The 11,549-nt window shown below is 41.3% G+C and overlaps 1 protein-coding gene across 2 annotated transcripts in view; it reads left to right on the forward strand.

The window, feature by feature from the left end:
• iqsec2b (IQ motif and Sec7 domain ArfGEF 2b) overlaps positions 1 to 10,811 on the forward strand; it is a 74,898-nt gene extending 64,087 nt beyond the window's left edge. For both annotated transcript variants that reach the window (XM_088332440.1, XM_088332441.1), the window contains exons 9-14: positions 55 to 180; positions 368 to 467; positions 544 to 705; positions 1,708 to 1,902; positions 2,756 to 2,805; positions 6,223 to 10,811. In XM_088332440.1, the coding sequence (XP_088188566.1) occupies positions 55 to 180; positions 368 to 467; positions 544 to 705; positions 1,708 to 1,902; positions 2,756 to 2,805; positions 6,223 to 7,398 (1,809 nt within the window). In that variant the 3' untranslated portion in view covers positions 7,399 to 10,811. The remainder of the gene's footprint in view (positions 1 to 54; positions 181 to 367; positions 468 to 543; positions 706 to 1,707; positions 1,903 to 2,755; positions 2,806 to 6,222) is intronic.
• Positions 10,812 to 11,549: the final 738 nt, after the last annotated feature.

Raw genomic sequence — 11,549 nt, forward strand, 5'->3', positions numbered from 1 at the left:
GCCAAGATTTTAGCTCCAATTTTCAATTTTTCCATTTTTCGTTTGTCATGTTAGGTGCTGTCCCTTCCCCATCGCAGGCTGGTGTGTTGCTGTCAGCTGTATGAGGTGCCCGACACTAACAGACCTCAAAGATTAGGAGTACATCAGCGCGAAGTTTTTCTCTTTAACGACCTGTTAGTGGTAAGGTGACCTTTTTGCCCTCCGTCCTTAAACTTTCCAATGCTCAAAGGCACTCATGTGTAAAAACTATCCAATGGTGTCTCGAGTTGAATTCTTTCTAAATTTCCTCCCATTACATTGAATCATGAATAGACCTCACTGTTTAATTCATGGCAAATTTACACTTTTAAATTGTTTTCTGCCATAGGTCACCAAAATCTTTCAGAAGAAGAAAACTTCAGTGACATACAGTTTTAGACAATCTTTTCCCCTAGTTGAGATGCAAGTTCACATGTTCCAGAACTCATGTAAGAAACTTCTTATCCCTTTTATGTTGCATTCCATCAACACATCAAGATGTTTACTTAATTGTTCTGTCTTTAGATTATCCTCACGGCATCCAATTGACCTCTGCCGTTTTGGGAGGGGAAAGAAAAGTTCTCATCGTCTTTATGGCCCCCAGTCAGCAAGACCGTACCCGCTTTGTGAGTGACCTCAGGGAGAGCGTGGCTGAAGTGCAGGAGATGGAGAAATACAGAGTGGAATGTAAGTGATTTGTTGGCTGACTTTGAGAATTAGCAAAGTTCACATACTAAATACATAAGGTGCACGTAAAAATCCCAATTTGGCCAGAAACTTAGAAGTGCACCTCATACCCCTTATATACCACAAAATACTGGTGGATTAGATTTAATTCGTATGAGGTATTTATTCATGTGCGATACTATTCACGGTTTAACGGTGTACTACTGGATTTGTGCAATCAATGATTAATTGAAAAAAAATCGTTGACCAAAATCTGGAAAAAAAAATTGTTTCTTTTGTCGTGCCATATTGTGTTTAATTAAAACTTTTAGGATGACTTTTTGTTTTCTCCATTCGCTAACATTCATTTCTGTCACAGTGAGTAAAAATAGTCTGAAAATGAAATAAAATCGAATTCCTTTTTGTAGTTATCTGTTTCATTAGCTGTGTAGTGGGAAGGCTTTAGCACTCTCACCGCTGCGACCCGGGTTTGATTCCGCAAATTTTGGTCAGCAAAATTTTTTAAGTGATTTATCGTTGCACTAATATGTACCATAAGCGTTTAAAAATGCGGAACGATTACACATGACTAGAGCGTGTTACACACCCATAGATACGGTAGTTCTTACAGTAGTTTTAATTCCATGTGCCTTATTGCCCCATGTGCCTTATATATGACGAAATAATATTTTTAGGGGTGCGCCTTAAAACCTGCCTTTTAGTGCAGGAAAAACAATAACCATCCCAGCATAACATTCACCTTTTATTGCTTAAATGAAATGTGTATATTGGCTAATAGCAGGTCTTGCAAATTACAAGTCCAGCTCACATAATTAGTCTGAGAACCGGAGATACAGTTTTGAAATGAAGTCTTGTCAATTTCAGCTAAGGGATGAATTGGTCCTACCTTGTTTCCAAAACAAAATGTGATCAAACTCTTCTAAATTTGAGTAAGAATATACGAAGACATGAATATAAATCTTCAATACGTCTCATTTTAATTCCCCCGGCCTTCATTTGCAGCGGAGTTGGAGAAGCAGAAAGGCGTTATGCGACCCAGTTTGCTGACAGGCGCTGTGGTCGGAGGTGGAGGCGGAGTGAAGAACGACATTATGAACGGTACCTTGGGAAGAACCAGTTTTGATGACAACTGCTCCATCGGCGAAGGCCTCAAACGCACTGCCCTTAGCTCATCCCTCAGGGATTTATCTGAGACAGGTGTGGAAAATGTTTTTGGGTGGCTTCGACAATGATTATATTCTCTGCTTTTATAAACCTCAAACTATTTTCAAGCGGCAGAAACATGGAGTCGAATTACACCAGTAGCAAACAAACCTTTCTTTCATACATTCTTTCTTTTGGGTAATTTAGAGACAATCAAAACAAAAGACCTTTTTGTTTGTACCGGGTAGTCCACTTTAGCATTCTTTTTTAAAATATATAGAAATAACGTTTGCTCATCTGTCAGATTTGGCGATGTATAGTTGACACAAGCTTTGGCATCCTTTTGTTAAGGCTCAATAATTTAAGGGACGTATTGTATTATTTGGCGCCTCATAGTGGCCAGAAACTGGATACATTTAAAAAACAATATTGATTAAAAAATAACCAAAAATACACAAACTATCAAATAAACGTGTATTTTTTTAATACTCGTAGGTAAAGAAATGTGTATTTATTTTCCATAACATGAGGTTCACTTAGAGGGAGCTGACATTTCCACCATCTTGCTTCAAAAGGTACTCCCTCAAAACGAAAAACCTCGTGGAAGGCTTTGCGAAACAATGAGAATAAAAATGTTGCGGTGTGGTTGCTTGGTGTCTCTGTAGTTTTTATTCTTTCTTCTGCTTTTTAGCACACACTTTTGGTTGCACAACGCAGTGCAGCAACATTTAGAGGTCAAAGATTACATAGTGTACCTTTAACACTCGAGTCATGTTCTGCCACCTGGAAGTATTCTGACTCTATCAACACTATGAAATACTTTGCATGGGAGGATATTTTGTATTAATGTGCATGCAAACTTTCTCTTCTTCTCTTGGTTAATTTTCCTCTTCCTGGTGGGGTGCAGGGAAGCGTGGTCGGCGGAACAGTGTTGGTTCTCTGGACAGTACTATGGAAGTAAGTTTTAAAACTTTTGTATAGAGTTCAAATGCAACGCAAACATCTCAATTTTTGGGGTGCCAAAATAAGTTACAGTTGGTACCCCAACAGTTGGACACACCAGTCTCTTCAGTACACTTTCTGAGGCAGTCTACTTTTAAGGCTTGCTTTGATTTCTGTGTAAATGGGAATTGTGAGCTTTTGCTTTTAAAGACTTCTTGCATACCTTCTCTTCCCTGGATGTCAGATAGCTGCTATTAAGTGTTGTGCTGCTCTGCAACATGCTTCTGCTTCTGAATGCCAAATCACATTTTTCAAATATTACCCATGTGTGAACTCCGAATGTTAATACACTGTGTGGCCCATTTCAGACAAATGAACATTTTAGGCAAAACATTTTTGACAAAGATGAAAGCAGTAATGTGTTTTATAATTGGTAGTATCACATCTGGCAATGACAGCTATTTTGAGCGGTGACCTGACTCTGTGTCGGTGAATCCTGACTTTTTAATAATTGCGTAAATGACTCGCCTCTTTGCTGCTCACAACATTGTCACTGTGACCTTCCCTCTCCTTTTATCACACTTGAGCATTCATGATGACGTGCATTTCCCTTCCATTTTGTAAAGAGTCTAAACTTGAGATCCACATCAGGCCATCTGCATCACTTATATTATCCACAAAATATAATACACAAGTCAGGTTTTCTGCCATGAGGATTTGGTCGTTACTGCAAAGAATCTGAATGTATTTATTTCACGCAAGCAAATTTATTTAAACATAGTTTGAACCATACATGTTTCAGAACCGTTGATTTTAAATGAGTTTAGATTTGGTACCAATCGTTTTGTTTTACATTTAAATTATGTCGCATATTACAAACAATCGAATAGTGCCAGTCACAAAAACATGGTTTTATCATTTATTTTCTAGACAGCACTACATAAATAAAGGGCAATATACCTTTCCCATTTATCTAAAACTCAGAGAATGTGGTGCAACTGCATGCTTGAAATATATGTGTCAAGAACCAGGAACGGAGACGGGAACCCAATAGCGTTAGTTTCTTAGTTTTATTTGAAAAGAGACGTAAGCTGGCACCCACGATCCAGTGATGGTTGATTGTGGGGAGCAGGTCGCTCGTGACGCGGAAGTGGCACTTCTCTGGCGAGCGATAGCGGTGTCCAAGAAAGAAAAGCAGGTCGGGATTCCGGGGCGCGGGAGCAGAGACGTGATCAAACGGAAACAGGTCGAAGCCGGGAAACGTACAGGAGTCAAAAACAGGGAGTCAGGTTCGGAAGGCTTGCCTTAGCGGGAGCTGAAGGTTCGCAACGATCGGACGCCGGTAACAGAGAGTCGGGGGGTTTAAACAGTGGCAAGGAGCCAATCAGCGACCAGGGCTGTTGGCGCCACCGGGGCAGCCGCAGGTGCCCTGAATCAGTAATCATGACAATATGAGGCGATAGGTTCCAAACATAATCAATTTATGTAAACATAAAGAACTGTGTAGACTTCAAGTACCCTCCAGTGGTATGTGAAAGAATTACCACTCGAGTCTAGTTGAATTCTAGTCTTTTGCAGTCTTGACTTTTTTAAAGAAAATGCTGTAGCCTACTGATAAGCGCAAGGTTACACTGTTTATGTTCAGAATAGTCCGCATACCTGCCAATACTACTGCTTTATGCGTTAGACCAGGGATCAGCAACCTTCTCAGCGAGGAGTGCCACTTTCAAATTTCCTTGTAAATCAGTGTGCCACACCAGGATTAATGACTCCCACAACATTTTTTTGTATCCAACTGAGCTGTAATTTTACACCAGCCCAAATGTACAACATGGATGTACATTCTAATCGTATAACTCAGTGTTTTCAACCCTTTTTGCAGCAAGGTACACATATTTATGAAAAAGTTCCGAGGCACACCGTCCGTCGAAAATGTTTGAAAATCAGCTTTTTCCCAGTTCAAACAACAAACAAAATATTTACTCGACACTAGTAATTTAGTCTACGGCTGCTTTAATTTGAAGTCTGTGCTTCAGTAATCCGCTCCAACAATCGCTTTTGATTTCAGTTTCCGTAAAAGTTTGCCACATCCGGTTTTGAACTGGCACATGTTAAATGCAGACCACTACCATTACATTACATTCTTGATATCCTGGAGATGGATTGCATTTCACGCGTAAAAATCGATTACTCTGTAGCAGGGGTCGGCAACCTTTGACAGGCGAGGGGTTATATTTTAAAAAATTTTACCTGAAATTTTGACATTTTCAGTTGCGCGCCGTGTTATTTAGAGGCTTTACATTAGCACACCTCCTCTGCTTCGTGTGTCAGTGTGTGTTTGCGCGACGCCTCGCGCGACGCCTCGCAGAAGAGGAGAAATCCGTGTTTTAACCCAGCCAACGGAACACATGTGCGCGATAAATTAACGAATCATGACTCCTCCTCGAGCGAAAACATCTCGTTCTTTCCAGCCAGCGTGGACAGACGAATGAGGCTTTGTGCAAAAGATGACCGTGCTGTTTGGCCATTATACCTTGAGAGCATTGTACCTCGTACATCAAGTGTTAAACGTCATTAGGAGATGAAACATGAACATGAATTCAAGGATGAGTTTGACATTAAAACGCGCAGTGTCCAGGTACGGCAAACAAACACAAACCCTGAAGAACTTTGTCACTGCTAAAAACGCCCCTACTGAAGCTAGCTATCACACTGCTCACTGCATAGCAAAGCACAGAAGTTTGTGTGTGTGCGTGTATGCGTGTCCGCGCGCGTGTAGGTGCGCGAGCGTGCCTTCTGATTCGCTGCTGTTGTTTCAAGTTTTTATATTTTCTGCAACAAGATATCATTGATGAATGGTATATAAGCTGTCCATGGCACTTGTTTTTTGATTGTAGTTCATTGTTAATGAAGAATGGTTGATTCTGGTTAATTCTTGTGGCAACAAATTTGAAGTCATGGATGGCTACAGGCCTTTCCACTTGTTATCCACATTCATTTTTTAGTTGATTTATGAACAAGAATAGTGGGAGATAAATTGGTTAGTTGTATGATTAAAATGTATATCCATGTTATATATTTGGACTGGTGTAAAATTACAGCTCTGTTGGATATCAAAAAAATGTTGTGCGAGTCATTAATCTTGGTGTGGCACACGATTTACAAGGAAATTTGAAAGTGGCACTCCACACCAAAAAGATTGCTGAGCCTTGCTCTAAAGGATCTACCACTTTTTAATGTCAAAAGATTGGCATGTATGGAATCCTGATTAAAGTCAAGGTTGCACTGTTTATGTTGAGAATAGTCTGCATGTTTAGGAAGACAGAACTAGCGCTTGGACTATGACGTATATAAGTTTGTTACGCTTCCTGAATGTAGACAGGCTTTTTGGTTTGTGTTTCGGGAGAAATATGTTTTCTGTTGTGATTCCAGGGCTCCATCATTAGCAGTCCGCAGCCTCACCAGCGCTACCAAGTGTCAGGCGTCCCGGGCTGTTACGCCACAGAAGACTTCCGGCCTCATCGCCCCATCCTGAGCCCCGGGACGGGGGTGGGGGGTGGGCCGGGGCAGCAACATACCACTTCTGGGACGTGCGTCGGAGTCGTCCCCAGCAGTGTGGAGAGAACAACAGCGGGCAGCTGCCCTGGGGGGAGCACCAACAACAATGGCTCCTTCCTGGGCTCACTCTTCGGCAGCAAGCGCTCCAAAGCACCGGGACCCCTTATTCCACCGGGGCCACCCTACCCCGCGCCCGTCCCCCCGCCGACAACGGGAGGGCCCCCTCCTCACTCCCCGTCATCCCTGTGCCAACAGATAGACGGGGGGCCTTCCAAGATCCAGGCACTTCACGCACAGTACTGCCACGCAGCTACCGTGCAGCCCCCGCCGCCTTACTACCACCACCATCGTTACCACGGCCAAAATGTCCCTCCACCACCTCAAGAGGCCACCCAAACTACTACGCAGAGAGGCCCGCCACCTTGTCGTACACCCCTCTGCCCCCCGCACGGCCCTCACCCGCACCTTTCCCATCTCTCCCAACTCTCTCAGCATGGGCTTCCGGCTCGCTACAACAACATGGTGGTGGGGCGTCCACCGCCCCTTTCTCCTCTCTCCCAGCATTCCCCGAACCCGCAATTCACCCTATACCATGTGCAGCCCACACACTCAATCAGGGGGTGCTCCGCCGGTCCTGTTGCCAAACTACCCCTAACCTTGTCACACTCACATCCGCACGCCCACTCCCAAACGCAGCCCGGGCACGCGCTCACACCGCACCCGGCCAGCCACCCCAACCACCAAACACACTTCATCTTCAGCACGCTGCCCCACAATCTGCCGTCCGCTACCGTCAACGCGCATCACGCAGCCTCCGCCGGCCCGTATCTGCCCCAGTACCCTCCTCTCTCTTCCATCCCTCCTCCCCCACCACACTCCCCTTTACCCCCCCCTTCATCCCCCCTTACCCCACTTACGCCGCTCTCCCCTCTCCCCCCCCAGCACCCAGGGCAGCCTCAGCCGGGGCAGCAGGTTTCGGTGGCCGCAGCGAACGCTACGGGCGGAAGTTCCAAGTCCAAGCCTATCAACAGGATAAGCACCGTAGTCTGAGCAGGGTGGGGGCTTCAGGGGGCCACAGGTGGGGAGATAGGGCAGAGGAGACAGGTGGGGCACGGTTCAGACCCACTAGGATGGAGAGCAATGCTGGCAACGCAGGCGACAAGAGAAAACGCAGCTTGCTGCGCCTTTGTTACTTTCACCTTCGTTTTCCGCACATGTAGTTGGCCAGCGTCCACGCTCAATCTGCAAGCCATACATTTCAAGATCAATACTTGTGTAAATTGCTAGTCTATTGGTTTGAACTTGTTTGAAGTATTTTACAGCAGTGGTCGGCAACCACCGGGACCGCGTACCAGTTCTGGGTTGGGGGTTGTTTGGTACCAGGCCGCACAGGAAGAAAAACAAAAACGTTATATCTTGCTCATACTGTATTCATTTGTGACTACATGCATATCTTTCAACTGAAATAAACTCAAAATTTGCTTGCACGTCATACCGAGGTGTTACGGTAGTATATCACTGTAATTGAGAAGTGATTGATCATTCGACGAATATCCCTGACCTCATTTGCTCAGAATTGGATGTAACAAAAATCACAAGCGCCGAATCCTAACCATAGTTAGTAGGATCGTAGATGAGAGAGGAAAATACATTACATTTTAGCTTGTCATCATACTATTTTTACCCACTGGGCCACGGTGTACAATGTTGTAATGAAGCAATATGGGGAAATAGTTCAGCCAAAACAATGTTGTACAACGTGGTATTGTACGTAAAAAGAGTGTGATAATGAGACAAAATCAAATGCCTTTTCCTATGTCATCTGAATCCCTAGTGTTCTAGTGAATACACAGTGGATTGTGGCTTCTTCTTTTCATTATTACTCTTTTTTTTTATTATTATCGTTGTTATTATTGTTATTATTAATACATATTCAGATATAAACCAGTTTGTGGTACAAAAAAGGCTGCCGACCACTGTTTTGCAGGGCTGTATTCTTTAATGAAGTTTGTATCTAAAATCTAGATAGGAAAATGTGCATGTCAGTAAAAGGGCCTCAAGTCAGGCATGTAAAAAAAGAAAATCAAACCAAGAGGATAGTCCTAAATTGGTCTAAGTACACAATATATTTAATTTTTTCTTGTGGCAAAACATTTTGAAAAATGTTTTCTTAGTTATAAGAGAAAAAACTTTTGTGCAGTTCAGGAGAGATGAATTTTGAAAACGGACAAAAATGCCCTCTGACTTAACAATAATTCCCTTGACTGGGTGATGTCACAATCAACTGCAGGGTTTGCTGACAGTGTCTTTCGTTTCAAGAATGACTTTAAACCATGTTGCTTTGTTTACTTTACATGTTAAAGGGGAATTGTTTGATATATGACAGCTAGATGTCCCTGTATCATGTAGTGAAGGGGTATCTAATGTGGTGCCCTTGGACAACAAGGTGCCCCTTTAAGGACAGTTGAGGTGCCCACGGACATGCTCTGAAAATAGCTCACAAGTGCTGGGTCATTGTGATTTTCTAGTAAAATTATCTGTCTAGTGGTTGAATAAGTCAATTTTACCCCACTTCCAAGAAAAAACCTGGTAATAACATAGTAACAACACAGTAATAACAGGATATGTTGTTGTTTGATAATGCATATCAAACTGGGGCGCCCTTTACGCTAATTAGTTAGCTCTCAGTTTAACAAAACTTGGAGACCTCTGGTGTAGTGCAACCGAAAAACAAGTGCTACAAAGCACAAAGAAGAATGCAAATTACATAAACCCAAAGTGACCAAACTGCAACATTTTTCCTCTCATTTTTTTTGCTTAGCCATTCACAAAGTTGTTGGTTTTTGGGGATATCCGAAGCAGAAGGATTGCAAACAATCAAGTCAGCTCCCTAAACTTCATTTTATGTAAAAAAATCAACCTTAGAGTATTTAAAAAGACGCATGTTTCTATAATAGTTCAAGTATTTTTTTCAGTATTAAAATCAATATTTTTTAAATGAATTAAGTTAGTTTTACCGCTATAAGGCACTAAATAATACACAATGTCCCTTTAACCGGAGTGGCACAGCTTCGTAAAACATTCCTCACTGACTCTCCAAAACGAATTATACTATCGTTTGACTGCAAGTATTTCTTCTAAAGCTTCTCGCAGTTTTATTAATATCAATATTACTGCTCTGTGTATGATAAATATCCTCTATTTGTTTGATCCATACGTTAACGTATCTAAAGCTGTTTGTACAGTACAGGATGACGGCGATATAATGCTTCAAAGCGCATCTATTGAATGTCCTTTGCATCAATTTGAAGTAATGTACGTTTTTTACACCATTCCGCAAACATCATGTGAATGGCTGACACTTGAAATAGGATCAAATTGCTTTTTATAACAGGCATTTTTTTTTTTAATTGATGGTAAAAAAAAATGCTCATATGATTCCTTTGTTGGGAAAAGGTGTTTGTAGTTTGTTTTTGACAGCATCTCTTTGCAATTATCAACTCACCTTTTCTAAATCTCGTGGTGCTTTGTTTGGTGTTACAATGCTTTGAAGCTTTGCCAGCTTTTTACAAGTGTTTTCTTGTTTTTGCACGTACCGTCTTTAGTCACGGATGACAATTATGTTATTCTTTCAGTCTCCCCTCCTTCTACTTTTGTAGACCTCTCATCGCTCATTTCCCGATGCCTCGGCATCCCCAGGAGGGCTTTGTATTCTACACAACAAAAAAGAAATATATAGGGATTGAGAATGTAAAAAAAAATCGTTTTTTGGTATTCTGTGGCCTCAAGCAATATTTGAATTTATAAGTATGGACAGTTACCTAAAGCGCCAAAAATTATTTTGGGGTAAAATAAAAATGCGTTAATTTTAGGGACGAATGAGTGAAGACAAAATAATAATATGAATAATAATAACAATTATAAGAAGTTGTGGAGTTATGTCACATGAACCTGCAATGTGGGTTGGATGAGAATCCACCCAAAAAATAGATAAAAAGAATGGTTGGAGAAAGAGAAGAATGTGAGTTGAGGTTTTACATATTTTTTGCGTAGTCTTTTTCCTTTTTGAACTCTTCTTGCATGGATATACCTGCACCTAAATGAATAGAGTGTACTCTATAAACCTGAATGTAAATAATACGCTCTCTGCTTTTAATGGGGACAAGTGCTCCCAGTCCGTATTCAGGTGCGTGCATGTGAGTGCTAATTGCGTCATGTAAATAAAAAGATACAAACAGGGACAAAAGAATTGTTGCCATAAAGCATATTCACATGCGTGATTCCCATTATTTTGACTGAAGATGAGAAATAATCAAGAGTAATATAATTACAGAGTAAAGGCATTATTTATAACCATTAAGTTTGGTTACCTGTTGTGGATGTAATTAATGTACTGAAAGAATAGAAAGTTGATTTGTGAATATATTTATTGCTTCAGCTCAAATAAAGTGTCCTTGGAGTGACTTGGGTGCATTCTGTTTTTTTTCCATCTTCAATCGGCATAATTATCACTGCTCTTTACCGATTCACACCGTTAGTTCTCTTACCTCATGTTTCTGAATAAAACACACAATAAGAGACATTAATTTAGCTCATAAGGAGATATGTCAGGCCCATGGCCTGATTCTCATCTAGCCATAACCTGACGAGCTCCACTGTTTTGGTACAACCAGTCACAGAGTTGTTGGGGAAGGATGTTTATAAATAACAAGGGAACACCATAAGAAAACATGGAACATCAAACAAACCGCAGTCAAAAAAACAAGACAATGCAGATGTTCTTCTCGGGCGAAGTGTTGAGTGGTTCACAAGGTGATAAGACTCTTTGAAGTAAGGAAATACTAAACTGTAAAAGTCTGTAATGCTCAATATTTGTAGCTAACGCACTATAGATTTACAAAGATCGTATCAGACATCTACACACAAATGTTAAACATGTAAGACATCCTGTGATACATTTTTAAAAGATAATTAGTTGAATGCTAACAAAAACTTAAATTTGTCATGGTAGAATGTTCTTATTTGTCACTGCAGTCCCCCAAATTGCAGAATAAATCCATTACGAGTGAACCAAAAAAATTTATATAGCATCAGTTTATCAACAATTGTCCCATTGCTTCCCCTTTGATTTATGAATATTGTGTTGCTCTTTACGGTGCGTGTAATTTTTCCACTTGGGGAAAATACAATTCTTGGAAAGC

Source organism: Urocampus carinirostris, chromosome 3 (genome assembly GCF_059441175.1).
Source record: "Urocampus carinirostris isolate Australia breed hairy pipefish chromosome 3, RoL_Ucar_1.0, whole genome shotgun sequence".
NCBI lineage: Eukaryota > Metazoa > Chordata > Actinopteri > Syngnathiformes > Syngnathidae > Urocampus > Urocampus carinirostris.